Source organism: Prionailurus bengalensis, chromosome X, assembly GCF_016509475.1.
Source record: "Prionailurus bengalensis isolate Pbe53 chromosome X, Fcat_Pben_1.1_paternal_pri, whole genome shotgun sequence".
In the NCBI taxonomy this organism is placed as follows: Eukaryota; Metazoa; Chordata; class Mammalia; order Carnivora; family Felidae; genus Prionailurus; species Prionailurus bengalensis.
Genome location: NC_057361.1, coordinates 123,475,302 through 123,490,495, shown reverse-complemented (window position 1 = coordinate 123,490,495; position 15,194 = coordinate 123,475,302). Strand labels below are relative to the sequence as shown.

General features: G+C 53.5%; 1 protein-coding gene across 4 annotated transcripts; it reads right to left on the bottom strand.

Moving 5' to 3' along the window:
- Positions 1-13,572: 13,572 nt before the first annotated feature.
- Positions 13,573-14,950, bottom strand: LOC122477422 (melanoma-associated antigen 9-like). Of its 4 annotated transcripts, none has more exons than XM_043570395.1 (2): positions 13,953-14,950; positions 13,573-13,835 (listed from the first exon to the last, which is right to left on the bottom strand). In XM_043570395.1, the coding sequence occupies exon 1, from the start codon at positions 14,798-14,800 to the stop codon at positions 14,066-14,068; it is 735 nt and encodes a 244-aa protein (XP_043426330.1). In that variant the 5' UTR covers positions 14,801-14,950; the 3' UTR covers positions 13,573-13,835; positions 13,953-14,065. The 4 variants fall into 4 exon arrangements, with proteins under 4 accessions (XP_043426330.1, XP_043426329.1, XP_043426331.1 ...); XM_043570394.1 differs by having other exon boundaries at positions 13,573-13,809; XM_043570396.1 differs by having other exon boundaries at positions 13,573-13,806.
- Between the last annotated feature and the right edge of the window lie 244 nt (positions 14,951-15,194).

The window sequence follows — 15,194 nt, the reverse complement described above, 5'->3', positions numbered from 1 at the left end:
CCCACCTTCCTGGTTTGGTCCTTCCAGATTTTACTGCTGGTTGGTTGGTTCTGCTCAGATAGGCCACAACAAAAAGTCCTACTTTCTTGCCCCCAAGTCAACTTGTCCTCAGAGTAGGATTTCAGTTTGTAGTCCCCCTTTTATTCCCTCCCCACCCCACTTCCTGCTTTGGTCTCTTCCAACTGTTCCTGCTGGTTAGTTCGTCCTTATCAGATAGGTCCCAACAAAGAGCCCTGTTTTCTTGCCCCCTAGATCAAGTTGCCCTCAGAGTATGGTCTCAGTTACTAGCCCCCCCTTTTATTCCTGCCCCCCACACTTCCTGCATTAGTCTCTTCCAACTGTTCCTGCTGGTTAGACATCAATCTCAGATAGCCCCCCCCCCAAAATGTCCTGTTTTATGGTCCCCAGAGTCAAGCTGTCCTCAGAGTACAGTCCCAGTTGGGAGCACCATTTTTATTGCTGCCCCCCCCCCCGACACTTCCCGCTTTGGACTGTTCCAACCCTTCCTGCTGGTATAGTTGGTACTGCTCAGATAGGCCCCATCAAGGAAACATATTTTCTGCCTCCTAGGTAAAGTTGTTTCCAGAGTAGGGTCTTAGTTGGTAGCACCCCTTTTATAGCTCCCCCCCCACCACCACTTCTCAATTTGGTCTCTTGCAACTGTTCCTTTATCCTGCTCAGTTAGGTAGGCCCCAACAAAGAGTCCTATTTTCATGCCCCTAGGTCAAGCTGTCCTCAAAGTAGGGTTTAATTGGTAGCCCCCTTTTTATTCCTGCCACCACCACCCCCAACACACAGTTCCTGCTTTGTTCTCTTCCAACTCTTACTACTGGTTAGTCGGTACTGCTCAGATAGGCCCCCAAATAATCGTGTTTCCTTGCCCCCAGGTCAAGTTGTTCTCAGAGTTGGGTATAAGGTGGTAGCCCCCGCTTTTATTCCTGTACCTCACACACTTCCCTTCTTGGCCTCTTCCAACTTCTCCTGTTAGTTAGTTGGTCCTGCTCAGATAGGCCCCAACAAAAAGTCCTGTTTTCTTACCCCCAGATTAACTTGCCCTCAGAGTACTGTCTCCATTGGTAGCCCCCTTTTTATTCCTGTCCCACAACGCTTCTTGCTCTGGTCTCTTCCAACTGTTCCTGCTGGTGAGTGCGTCTTCTCAGATAGCCCCGGAGAAAGAGTCCCGTTTCTTGCCCCCAAGGTCACGATGTCCTCAGAGTAGGGTCTGACTTGGTTGCCCCTGTTTTGTGTCTGAACCCCCACACTTCTCGCTTTGGTCTCTTCCAACTCTTCCTGCTGATTAGTTGATCCTGCTCAGAGAGGCCCAGACCAAGTTTCCTGTTTTGTTGCCCCCCCAGGTCAAGTTGTCCTCAGAGTAGGGTCTCAGTTGGTTGCCACCATTTTATTTCTTCCCCCCCAATTCCAAGTTTGGCCTCTTCCAACTGTTCTTGTGGGTTAGTTGGTCCTGCTCAGATAGGTCCCCCAAGAGTCCTGATTTATTGCCCCTAGGTCAAGTTGTCCTCAGAGTAGGATCTGAGTTGGTAGACCCCCTTTGATTCCTGCTCCCCCCCCACACACTTCCCACATCGGTGTGCTCCAACTGTACCCGCTGGTCGGTTGGTCCTGCTCAGATAGGCCCCACCAAGAGTCCTGTTTTCTTGATCCCTAATTCAAATTGTCCCCAGGGTAGTGTCTCAGTTTGAAGCCCCCCTTTTATTCCCTCCCCCACCACTTCCCGCTTTGATCCCTACCAACTACTCCTGCTGCTTAGTTGGTACTTCTCAGATAGGCCCCAGTAAAGAGTCCTATTTTCCTGCTCCAGGTCACATTGTCCTCAGAGTAGGGTCTCGGTCCGTAGGCCCCTTTGAAGCCAACACCCCTCTTTGGTCTCTTCCAAATTCTCCTGCTGGTTAGTTGGTCCTGGTCAGATAGGCCCTAACAAAGAGTCCTGTTCTCTTGTTCCAGGTTGTCCTCAGAGTAGGGTGTAAATTGGTAGCCCCACTTTTATTGCTGTCCCCCCCCCCACATGTCCCACTTTGGTCTGCTCCAACTGTTCCTGCTGGTTTGTCGGTCCTGCTTAGGTAGTCCTCCACAAAGAGTCCTGTTCTTGCCCTCGAGGTCAAGTTTTCCCCAGAGTAGGGTCTCAGTTGGTAGCCTCCCGTTTCATTCCTTCCTCCCCACACATTCTGCTTGGGTCTCTAACAACTGTTCCTGCTGGTTAGCTGGTCCTGCTTAGATAGGCCCCGCAAAAGAGTCCTGTTTACTTGCCCCCAAGGTCATGTTGTCCTCAGAGTAGTGTGTCAGTTGGGAGCCCTCCTTTTATTAATGCCCCTCCCAACTGCCACTTCCCACTTTGGTCTGTTCCAAGTGTTCCTGGCGGTGAGTTGTTCCCTTTCAGATAGGTCCCAACAAAGAGTCCTATTTTCTTGTCCCCAGGTCAAGGTGTCCTTAGAGTTGGATTTAAGTTGGTAGCCCCCCTTTTATTCCTGCACCCCACACACTTCCCTCCTTGGTCTCTTCCAACCTCTTCTGTTGGTTAGTTTGTCCTACTCAGGCAGGGCCCAACAAAGTGTCCCATTTTGTTGCCCCCTAGAAAATGTTGTCCCCAGACTAGGGTCTCATTTGTAGCGTCCTTTTCATTCCTGCCCCCCTCCAATTCCTATCTCTTCCAACTGTTCCTGCTGGTTAGTTGGTCTTGCTCAGATAGGCCCAAAGAATAAGTCATGTTTTCTTGCCCCCAGGTAAATTGTCCTCAGAGTTGGGTTTAAGTTCGTAGCCCACCTTGTTTCCTGCGCCCCACACGCTTCCCTCCTTGGTCTCGTCCAACCGCTCCTGTTGGGAAGTTTGTCCTGCCCATATGGGGCCCAACAAAGATTCCTGTTTTCTCTCCCCTAGGTCATGTTGTCCCCAGAGTTGGTTCTCCTTTGTAGCCTCCCTTTTTATTCCTGCTCCTCCCATTCCTGCTTTGTTCTCTTCCAACACTTCCTGCTGTTTAGTTGGTCCTGCTCAGATAGGCCCCAAGAATAAGTCATGTTTTCTTGCCCCAAAGTAAGTTGTCCTCAGAGTTGGGTTTAAGATGGTAGCACCCCTTTTATTCCTGCACCACACACAATTCCCTCCTTGGTTTCTTCCAAAATTCTCCTTGTGGTTACTTGGTCTTGCTCAGATACGCCCAAAGAAAGAGTCTTGTTTTCTTGCCCCCTAGGTCAGGTTGTCCCCAGAGTAGGGTCTTAGTTTGTCGCCCCCTCCCTTTATTCCGCCCCCCCACCCCCACACACTTCCTGCTTTGGTCTCTTCCAACTGTTCCGGGTGGATAGTTTGTCCTGCTTAGATAGGCCCCAACAAAAAGTGCTGTTTTCCTGCCCTCAAATCAAGTTGTCCTCAGAGTATGATTTCAGTTGGTAGTCCCCCTTTTACTACTGCCACCCCCCGACACACACTTGCTGATTTGGTGTCTTTCAACTGTTCTGCTCGTTAGATGTTCCTTCTCAGGCCCCAACAATACTCCTGTTTTCTTGCCCCGAGTTCAAGTTGTCCTCAGAGTTGAGTTTCAGTTTGGATCCCCCCCCCCATTATTCCTGTTTCCCACATACTTCCCTCTTTGGTCTCTTTCAACTGTTCCTGCTGGTTAGTTGGTCTTGCTCAGAGAGGCCCCACCAAGATTCCTGTTTTGTTTGTTTTGTTTTGTTTTGTTTTGTTTTGTTTTGCTCCCTAGGTCAAGTTGTCCCCAGGGTAGGGTCTCAGATGGTAGCCTCCCCTTTTATTCCTGCCCGCCCACACTTTCTGGTTTGGTCTCTTCCAACTGTTCCTGCTGGTTACTTGTTCTACCTAGATAGGCCTCAACAAAAATCCTATGTTCCTGCGGCCTAGATCAAGTTGTCGCCAGAGGAGGGTCCTAGTTGGTAGCCTCCTCTTTGATTTCTGCCCCCCACCCACACACACACTTTCTGCTTGGGTCTCTTCCAAATGTTCCTGCTTGTTAGTTGGTCTTGCTCAGATAGGCCCCAACAAAAAATCCTGTTTTTTTGCGCCCAGGACAAGTTGTCCTCTGAGTTGGGGCTCAGTTGGAGGTACCCCTTTTATTCCTGTCCCCCACATACTTTCTGCTTTGGTCTCTTCCATCTGTTCCTGCTGGTTACTTGGTCCTGCTTATATAGCGCTCAACAAAGAGTCCTGTTCTCTTGCCTCCAGGTCAAGTTGTCCTCAGACTAGGGTTTCAGTTGGTACCCCCTTTTATTCCTGCTTCTCCCCCCCCCCCCACACACACACACTTCCTGCTTCCGACTCTTCCTACTGTTCCTCCTGGTTAGTTGGTCCTGCTCAGATAGGCCCCAACAAAGAGTCATTTTCTTGCCACCAGGTCAAATTCTCCAGAGTCGGGTTTCAACTGTTAGCCCCACTTTTTTCCCTGACCCCAACGCTCTTCCAGGTTTGGTCTCTTCCAAGTGTTACGGCAAGTTAGTTGGTCCTGCTCACATAGGTCCCACCAAGAGTATTGTTTGTTTTATTGCTCCCTAGGTCAAGTTGTCCCCAGAGTAGGGTCTCAGTTGTTAGCCCCCTGTTATTCCTGCCCCCACCCAATTCCCACTTTGGTCTCTTCCAACAGTTCCTGCTGCTTAGTTGGTCCTGCTCAGATAGGCCCCAAATAGAGTCCTATTTTCTTGTCCCCTAAGTCAAGTTGTCCTCAGAGTAGGGTCTCAGATGATAGCCCCCCTTTTATTTCTGCCTCCTCCCACTTTCTGCTTTGGTCTCTTACAACTATTCCTGATGGTTAGTTGGTCCTACTCAGATGGGCCCCAAGAAAGAGTCCTCTTTTCTTGCCCCTGAGGCCCAGTTTCCCTCAGAGTAGGGTTTCCTTTGGGTGCCCCAGTTTTATTCCTGCTCCACCCGACACTTCCCTAGGTGGTCTCTTCAACTGCTCAGGCTGGTTAGTTGATCCTGCTAAGATAGGCCCCAGGAAAGAGCCCTGTTTTCTTGCCCCCTAGGTCACATTGTCTTCAGAGAAGCATATCAGTAGGTAGCCCCCTTTTTATTCCTACCCCCTCCGCACACTTTCTGCTTAGCTATCTAACACCTGTTCCTACTGGTGAGTTGGTCCTCCTCAGATAGTCCCTACAAAGTGTCCTATTTTCTTGCCCCCAAGTCAAGTTGTCCTCGGAGTAGGGTTTCAGTTGGTAGGCCCTCTTTTATTCCCTCTCCCACACTTCCCGCTTCCGTCCCTTCCAACTATTCCTGCTGCTTAGTTGGTCCTGTGCAGATACGCCCAACAAAGAGTCCTAATTACTTGCCCCCCAGGTCAAATTGTCCCCAGAGTAAGGTCTTAGTTGTTGGCGTCCCCTTTTATTCCTGCACCCCCTACTTCCTGCTTTGGTCTCTTCCAACAGTTCCTGCTGCTTACTTGGTCCTGCTCAGGTAGACCCCAATAAAGACTCCTATTTTCTTGCCCCCTGGTCAATTTGTCCTCAAAGTAGGGTTTCAGTTGGCAGCCCCACTTTTATTCCTGCTGCCTCACCCACACAATGCCTGCTTTGGTCCCCTCCAACTGTTCCCTCTAGGTAGTTGGTCCTACTCAGAACCCCCCCCCCAATTCCTGTTTCCTTGCCCCCAGGGCATGTTTTCCTCAGAGGTGTGTTTCCGTTGGTAGTCCCCCTTTTATTCCTGCCCCCACACACTTCCCCCTTTGGTCTCTTCCAACTACTTTGGTAACTTGGTCCTGCTCAGATAGGCCCCAACAAAGAGTCCTGTTTTCTTGGCCCCAGGTTACATGGTCCTCAGAGTAGGGCCTTAGTTGGTAGCCCCACTTTAATGCTGCCACCCCGCTTCAAGCTCTTGTCTTCTGCAACTGTTCCTGCTGATTAGTTGGGCCTTCTTAGATAGGCTGCAGCAAAGAGTCCGGTTTCCTTGCCCCCTAGGCCAAGTTGTCCTCAGAGTAGGGTCTCAGTTTGTAGGCCCCCTTTTATTCCTACCCCCTCTGCACACTTTCTGCTTAGCTGTCTAACAACTGTTCCTACTGGTGAGCTGGTCCTCCTCAGATAGTCCCAACAAAGAGTCCCGTTTTCTTACCCCCATGTCAAGTTGTCTTCAGAGTAGCGTTTCAGTTTATAGCCCCCCTTTTATTCTCTCTCCCCCACTTCCTGCTTTGGTCTCTTCCACCTATTCCTGCTGCTTAGTTGGTCTTGCACAGATAGGGCCCAACAAAGAGTCCTCTTTACTTGCCCCCTAGGTCAAGTTGTCCCCAGAGTAAGGTCTTAGTTGTTAGCCCCCCCCCTTTATTCCTGGGCCAACAGTTCTTGCTGGTTAGTTGGTCCTACTCAGGTAGGCCGCAACAATCAGTCCTATTTTCATGTCCTTATGTCATGTTGTCCTCAAAGTAGGGTTTCTGTCGGTAGCCCCCTTTTTATTCCTGCCACCCCCTTACACACACTTCCTCATTTCTTCTCTCGTAATGGTTCCTGCTGGTGAGTTGGTCCTGCTCATGTAGGCCCGAAACAAGAGTCCTGTTTTCTTGCCCCCTAGGTCAATTTGTCCTCAGAGTAGGGTCTCAGTTGGTTGCCTCCCTTTTTCTCCCGCATCCCCACATCCTGCTTTGGTCTCTCACAACTGCTGCTATTGGTTCATTGGTCCTGCTAAGATAGGCCCCAACAAAGGGTCCTGTTTTCATGCCCCCAGATCAAGTTATCCTCAGAGCAGGGTCTCAGTTGGTAGGCCCTCTTTTATACCTGCCCTCCCCACTTCCTGGTCTCTTCCAACTGCTCCTGCCGGTTAGTTGTTCCTGGTCAGATAAGCCCCAACAAAGAGGTCTGTTTTCTTGCTCCAGGTCAAATGGTCCTCAGAGTAGGGTCTCAGTTGGTAGCCCCACTTTTATTGATGCCTCCCCTCACTTCCAGCTTTGATCTGCTCCAAAGGTTCCTGCTGGTTAGTTGGTCCTGTTCAGATAGACTCCAACAAAGAGTCTTGTTTTCTTGCCCCCATGTCAGTTTGTCCTCAGAGTAGGGTTTCAGCTGGTAGCCCCTTTTTATTCCTGCACCCCCTCACACACTTCCAGCTTTGGTCTCTTCCAACTGTTCCTGCTGGTTAGTTGGTCCTGCTCAGATAGGCCCAAAAAAGAGTCCTGGTTTTTTTTTTCCCACTAGGTCAAGTTGATCTCACAGTAGGTCCTCAGTTGGTAGACCCCCTTTGATTGCCTCCACCAAACACCTGCCGCATTGGTCTGTTCCAACTGTATCTGCTGGTTAGTTGGTTCTTCTCAGATGGGCCGCAACAAAGAGTCCATTTCTCATGACCCCTAGATGAAGTTATCCTCAGAGTATGGTCTCTGTTGGTTGTACCCCTTCTATTCCTGCCACCCCCCTCTGCCTGCTTTGGTATGTTCCAACTGTATCTGCTGGTTAGTTGGTTGTCTTCAGATAGGCCCCAAGAAAATGTCCTATTTTCTTGCCCTCTAGGTCAAGTTTTCTGCAGAGTAGGGTCTCAGTTTGTAGCTTCCCCATTTATTCCGCCCCCCCCCCACTTCCTCCTTTGGTTTAATCCAATTTTTCCTGCTGGTTGGTTACTCCTGCTCAGATAGGCCCCCCAAAAGAGTCCTGTTTTCTTCTTGCCCCAGGTCAAGTTCTCCTCCGAGTAGGGTTTCAGTTTGTGGCCCCCCTATTGTTTTCTCCCCCCACGCTTCCCGCTTTGGTCTCTTCCAGCTGGTCCTGCTGGTTAGTTGGTCCTGCTCAGGTAGGTCCCAACTAAGAGCCCTGTTTCTTGCCCCCAATGTCAACTTGTCTGAAGAACAGGTTCTCAGTTGGCAGCCTCCCTTTTTTCCTGCCCCCCAATCCTGCTTTGGTCTCTTCCAGCTGTTCCTGTTAGTTAGTTGGTCCTACTCAGATAGGCCGGAACCAATAGTCCTGTTTTCTTGTCCCCTATATCGAGTTGTCTTCAGAGTAGGGTCTCAGTCGGTGGCCCCCCTTTTATTCCTACCCTTCTGCACATGTTCTACTTGGCTGTCTAACAACTGTTCCTACCGGTGAGCTGGGCCTCCTCAGATAGTCCCAACAAAGAGTCCTGTTTTCTTGGCCCCAGGTTACATGGTCCTCAGAGTAAGGCCTTAGTTGGTAGCCCCACCTTAACGCTGCCACCCTGCTTCAAGCTTCTGTCTTCTCCAACTGTTCCTGCTGATTAGTTGGGCCTTGTTAGATAGGCCGCAGCAAAGAGTCCTGTTTCCTTGCCCCCTAGGTCTAGTTGTCCTCAGAGTATGGTCTCAGTTGGTAGCCTCCCCTTTTATTCCTAACCCTTCTGCACACGTTCTGCTTGGCTGTCTAACAACTGTTCCTACTGGTGAGCTGGCCCTCCTCAGATAGTCCCAACAAAGAGTCCTGTTTTCTTGATCAAGATCTGTTTTTCCAGATCAAGATGTCCTCAGAGTAGCGTTTCAGTTTGTAGCCCCCCTTTTATTCTCTCTCCCCCACTTCCCACTTTGATCTCTTCCAACTATTCCTGCTGGTTACTTGGTCTTGCTCAGATAGGGCCCAACAAAGAGTCCTCTTTACTTGCCCCCTAGGTCAAGTTGTCCCCAGAGTAAGGTCTTAGTTGTTAGCCCCCTTTTATTCCTGTACCCCCTACTTCCTGCTTTGGTCTCTTCCAACAGTTCCTGCTGCTTAGTTGGTCCTGCTCAGATAGGCCCCAAAGAAGAGTCCTGTTTTCTTACTCCCTAGGTCAAGTTGTCCTCAGAGTAGGGTCTCAGTTGGTAGCCCTGCTTTTATTCCCGCACCCCCCCCCACACACATTTCCTGCATTGTTCTCTTCCAAATGTTCCTACTGCTTAGGTGGTCCTGCTCACATAGGCCCCAACTTAGAGTCCTGATTTCTTGTCCCATAGGTCAAGTTGTCCTCAGAGTCGGGTCTCAGTTTTTAGCCCCCCTGTTATAACTGCCCCACCCCCACATCCCGCTTGCTCTCTTCCAACTGTTCCTGCTGGTTAGCTGGTCCTGCTTAGATAGGCCCCAGCCAAGAGTCCTGTTTTCTTGCCCCAGGACAAGTTGTCCTCAGAGTAAGTTCTCAGTTGGTAGTCCCCCTTTTATTCCTGCCCCTCCCTCACTTCTCGCTTTGGTCTCTTCCAACTGCTCCTGTTGGTTAGTTGTTCCTGGTCAGGTAGGCCCCCAACAAAGAGTCCTGTTTTCTTGCCTCCTGAGTCAAGTTGTCCTCAGAGTCGGGTCTCAGTTGGTTGCTCCCCTTTTATTCCCACCCCCCACACACTTCCCTATTTGGTCTCTTCTAACTGTTCCTTCTAGTTAGTTGGTCCTGCTCACCTATGTCCCAACACAGAGTCCAGTTTTCTTGCCCCCTAGGTTAAGTTGCCCTCAGAGTAGGGTCTCAGTTGGTAGCCCCCCCCAACTTCTGCCCACCCCCGCACTTCCTGCATTGGTCTCGTCCAATTGTTCCTGCTGATGAGTACATCCTGCTCAGATAGGCCCCAACACAGAGTCCTGGTTTTTTGCCCCCAAGTCAAGTTGTCCTCAGAGTAGAGTTGCAGGCAGTAGCCCTGCCTTTATTCCTGCACATCCCAACTTCCCGCTTATGTCTGCTCCAGATGTCCCTGCTGGTTCCTTGCTCTGCTTAGGCCCCAACGAAAAGTCCTATTTTCTTGCCGCCTAGATGAAGCTGTCCCCAAGGTAGGGTCTCAGTTGGTAGCCCCCCCTTTATACTCGCAGCCTCACCCCACACATTTTGCTTTGGTCTTTTCCAAGTATTCCTGCTTGTTAGTTGGTTCTGCTCAGATAGGCCCCAACAAAAAGTCCTATATTCTTGCTCTCTGGTCAAGGAGTCCTCAGAGTAGGGTTTCAGGGGGTACCCGTCTTTTATTCCTGCCTCCTCACTTCCCACTTTGGTCTCTTCCAAATGTCCCTGCCGGTTAATTGTTCCTGCTCAGATAGGGCGAACAAAGAGTTATGTTTTCATGCCCCCTCGGTCAAGTTATCCTCAGAGTAGTGTCTGAGTTTGTACCCTCCTTTTATTCTTGTCCTCCCCCAATTCCCACTTTGACGTCTTCCAACAGTTCCTTCTGGTTAATTGGACCTGCTCTGATAGGCCCCGACAAAGACTGATTTTCTTCCCCCAGGTCAATTTGTCCTCAGAGTTGGTTTTCAGTTTGTAGCCCCACTTTCATTCCTGCCACCCCCCAACACACACACACACACACACACGCGCGCGCACACACACACACACACACACACTTCCTGCTTTGGTCTCCTCCAAATGTTCCTGATGAGTTGGTTCTGCTCAGATAGGCACCACCAAGAGTCCTGTTTTCCTGCCCCCTATGTCTAATTGTCCTCAGAGTAGTGTCTCACTTGGTAGCACCCCTTTTATTCCTGCCCCTCCCCACTTCCCGCTTTGGTCTCTTGCAACTGTTCCCGCTGGTTAGTTGGTCCTACTCAGATAGGCCCCAGCAAAGAGTCCTGTTGACTTGCCCCCAGGTCAAGTTGTCCTCAGAGTAGGGTCTCAGTTGGTAGGCCCCCTTTATTGCTTCCACTTGCTGCTTTGGTCTCTTCCATCTGTTCCTTTTGGTTGGATGGTCCGGCTCAGATAGGCCCCAAGAAAGAGTCCTATTTTCATGCCCCAGGTCAAGGTGTCTTCAAAGTAGGGTTTCAGCTTTTAGTCCCCCTTTGTTCCCTTCCCCACTCTTCCCGCTGTGGTCTCCTCCAACTGTTCCTGCTTCTTAGTTGGTCCTGCTCAGATAGACACGCACCAGTAGTCCTGGTTTCTTGCCACCGGGTCAAATTATGTTCAGGATAGGGTCTCAGATGGTTGCCTTCCCTTTTATTCGTTTCCCCCACTTCCTGCATTGGTCTCTTCAAAACGTTAATGCTGGTTAGTTGCTCCGGCACAGATAGGCCCCAACAAAGAGTCCTTTTTTCTTGCCCCCAGGTAAAGTTCTACTCAGAGAATGGTTTCAGGTGCTTGCCCCCTTTTATTCCTGCTGCCCCCCTCACAGTTTCTGCTTTGGTCTCTTCCTACTGGTCCTGCTGATTAGGTGTTCCTGCTCAGAGAGGCCCCAACAAAGAGTCCTGTTCTCTTGCCCCCAGTTCAAGTTGCCCTCAGAGTAGTTTCTCAGTTGGTAGCCCCCCGTTTATTCCTACCGCCAACAAAGTTCCGCCTCGGTCTCTTCCACGTGCTCCTGCCGGTTAGGTGGTCCTCTTCAAATAGGCCACAACAATGAGTCCTTTTATCTTTCCCCCAGGTCAAGTTGTCCTCAGAGTAGGGTTCCAGTTGGTAGCCCCCGTTTTATTCCAGCCACCCCTCCCCAGCACACACTCCCATCTTTGGTCTCCACCAAATATTCCTGCTGGTTAGCTGGCCCTGTGCATTTAGGCCCGAGAAAAGAGTCCTGTTTTCTTGTCCTCTAAATCAAGTGGTCCTCAGAGTAGGATCCCAGTTGGTAGCCCCTCCCCCCCACTTTCTGCTTTGGTCTTTTCCAACTGTTCCATCTGGTTAGTTGGTCCTGCTCAGATAAGCCCCAAAAGAAAGTCCTGTTTTCTTGCCCCCAAGTCACGTTGTTCTCAGAGTTGGTTTTCAGTTGTTAGCTCCCCTTTTATTCATGGTGGCCACACACTTCCCACTTTGGTCTCTTCCAACTGATCCCGCTGGTTAGTTGGTGCTGCTCACGTAATGCCCTGATAACGCGTCCTGATTTCTTGCCCCTAGGTCACGTTGTCATCAGAGTAGGTCTCAGTTGGTAGCCCGCACGTTCCACACCCCCTCCTCAGGGGCACAGTTGTTCTCCAGGAGGACCACCCCCAAGACCAGCACCAGGAGGCTGGCCGTGGGCATGCCCTGCCTACTGCTTAGCATCCCATCACATATCAGGCCAAGGATGGTGACCAGGAAGAAGGCGTGGTCTCTGGCGTCCGCTTCCTTCACGTCAACACCAAAGACCAGCTGCAGATACTCGCAGGCTTGGTGGAAGATCACGGAGACGTGGTCCTGGTCATCTTGGCTGACCGGCACCAGCATCTCCGCCTGTGTGGTCGGTCGGCTGCTGAGTGGGATACTTGAGGAGCAGGAATGCCACCAGGTCAGCCAGCCTCATGCCGAATGCATCTGGGAGCGAGGGCTGGGCTCCTTCTGGGGCCCCTCTGGTGCTGGACCCCTCCTCATCGGGGCTGCTGGGGTCCTCATCGGACTGGCTCCACGGAGCACCTGCCATGTCAGCGGGGGAGGGGCAGGCATTCGGAAGGCTCAGACTGACTCTGTTGAGGGGCCCAGGCTCCCTCTGTCCTCCTTCTGCATCCTCGCCAAGAATGGCCACAGGGCCCAGGCCCTGCCCTCTGCCCACTTGAGGTGTCCCAGCCGCCTCCCCCCGCCCACACACACACACACACACACCCCGTGTCTGTGAGACTCCACTGTGGAAGTCTGGCCCGACTCATCCACCCAGATGCCCATCCTGCCCATGGCCCTTCACAGAAGGACGCGGGTGCCCGAACTCTGGCAGGTTCCTTCTCTGTGTCCTAGGGACCTGAGTCCTTCGGTCCTCCCCCCATGTCCCCACCTGGACCCACCACCCGGCCTGTGCCCCTGCCCTTTCTTACCTGGGATCCTGTCCCTCACCCCAAGGTCCTCAGCTCCCTCAAACCCCCGAGGTACGGTTGAGTGGACACAGCCTGCGGCCGCCCTCTCCAGAAACCCCGGCCTCAGCGGGGCCTGAGCGCCTCTACCCAGGGTGGGTGGGTGTAGTAGGCCCTACCGCTCTCCCTCAGGTCCAGACACCAGCTCCAGGATGAGCCTGGGCCCATCCCTCTGGGGCCCCGAGTCTACCACCCTTAGCCCCGCTGGGAGAAGGGCTCCGCCTGACCACCCTGCCGGGGTCTCTCGGGCTGCCGGCTGGACTGACCTGGATTCCGGGATGGGGGGCCGGCCGTGCTCCCTCACATGTCGACGTGCACGCCTTGCTGCCCGGCCGGGCCCCTTCTCTCTGCCGGCCCGAACCAGGCATCCCAGACTGAGGCTCCCACCTCTGTCACCATCCTTTCCGGGATCCTCACCTTGACTCTGACGGGCTCGGGCCGTGCCCCCGCCCTCTGCACAGCTGAGTCTGTGCGCCTCAGACCCAGGCTCTCACTCCCCGCCTTCCTGGAGACAGAGGCAGGGAGCACACCGCAGCCACTGTCCCCTCCCCGCTACATTGTGGTCAGCTGCCCAGAAGGCATCGCACTGAACAGAGATCCCAGGCCAGCCTGGCTCGGGCAGGGCATCTCCACCGCAGGGCTCCCCCCCTGGAGCCCCACCGCCTCAGCCTTCTTTCATTTCTTCTGCTCCTCTTAGGGGACCTTTCCCTGCCTTCCCGTGGGGACCGCAGCTGCTAGATAGTCACCTATGGGTGGGACGTGTCGTGCCTCTCCTAGTGTCCTCACTGCCAACACAGGGCCCTTCCGAGCGTGAGCAGAGCTCAGCGAACGTCCGGCCACAAATGTCCCAGTGAGCTGGGGACCTCTGCTCAGATCGAGTGTCTCCTCCTTTCTTGGAGACCCAAGCAAAGGCAGGCACACATCTCTATGTCCCTTGTCCAGAATGACAGATGACAAGGCACAAGAAGCAAGAACGAACATCTTTTATTTCTCCATGTCCTGAAACCATCCGTTTACTGCCAAGGTCTTCACGTTTGCAAGACATCCCTGTCTGTGCCCAGCCCAGGCACCGCGATTCCCTTCTGGATCCCGAACGAGGACGGAAGGGTTCCCAGCTCGTTGCACCAAACGGCACAACTCTGACTCTTGAACACCTGTGGCGTGGGTGCCGCTCCCACACTGAGCCCGAAGCTCACGAAACCTTCTATGACAAGGAACAACATCTGAAAACTTCCTCGAGGAAACAAAGATCGATTTCCGAGGCCACGTAGACAGAGAACAAGAACCCACCCAAACGTGCGCTTGGCCCCGCTTTCCCCCAAGCCGCCCTGGCCCTCCACTACTCACAACGCCCAGCGCCCGCTCTGCTCGCACTCGCAGGGGAGAAGTGGCCTGGCTTCGTGTCCCGCAGGAGAAGCTGCTCGACCCCAGGTGGGAACGGGCCCGGCTGCCCCTCGGGCTCAGGCCCGCTCTTCCTCATGGCTCACAGCGTCTTCGGACAGACACGGAGACCCGGGCTGCCTGCTGTTGACCGCGAGGATGTGCTGCAGCACTTGCACGCCGCTGGTTTCTGCGTGGGCCCTGGGACCCCACAGGAACTCGTAGCGTGCGGGCTCGCTGCCGGGCACCTGCCGGTACTCCAGGTACCCTTCCTGCACCCAGACTTCGGTCAGCAGCTCCCTGGGCTCCCCATAGAATACGTGCTCCCTGCCGGCATACACCCCCATGACCCCCAGCGCTTCCCACACCGCCTCCTCAGGGGCACGGTCGTCCTCCAGGAGGATCACCCATAGGACCAGCACCAGGAGGCTGGTCTTGGGCATGCCGTCCCTACCACTCGGCGTCCCATCGCAGCTGAGGCCCAGGATGCTGACCAGGACGTAGGAGCGCTCGCGGGGGTCCACTTCCTTCACGTCGACTCCAAAGACCAGCTGCAGATACTCGCAGGCTCGGCGGAAGATCACGGGGAAGCGGTCCTGGTCATCTTGGCTAACCGCCGCCAGCATCTCCGCCCGTGTGGTCGGCTGCTTGGTGCGATACTTGAGGAGCAGAAGCAGCACCAGGCCGGCCACCTTCACGCAGAGCGCATCTGGGAGCGAGGCCTGGGCCCCTGCCGGGGCCCCCCAGGTGCTCGACCCCTCCTCATCGGGGCTGCTGGAGCCCTGGTGGGACTGGCTCCCCGAAGCGCCTGCCATGGCACTGGGGGAGGGGCAGGAGCTCCGAGGGCTCTGGGGAGGACTCGGGGACCCGGCAGCAGCAGACCCCTCCTCCAGGGGGACCAGAATGAGGACAGAGCAGGAGGAGGACAGGGAGGAAGGAGAGGAGGAGGAGGAGGAGGAGGAAGGAGATGGGTATCCCCCCTCCTCCTCCTCTGCTTTCTCCTCCTCCAACTCCTCCTCTTCCTCCGACTCCACCTCCTCCACCTCCACCTCCAACTCCACCTCCAACTCCAACTCCTCCTCTTCCAACTCCTCTTCCTCCAACTCCACCTCCTCCACCTCAACCTCCACCTCCTCCACCTCCACCTCCACCTCCAAATCCACTTCTTCCACCTCCTCCTCCTCCTCCGCCTTCTCCTCCTTCAACTCC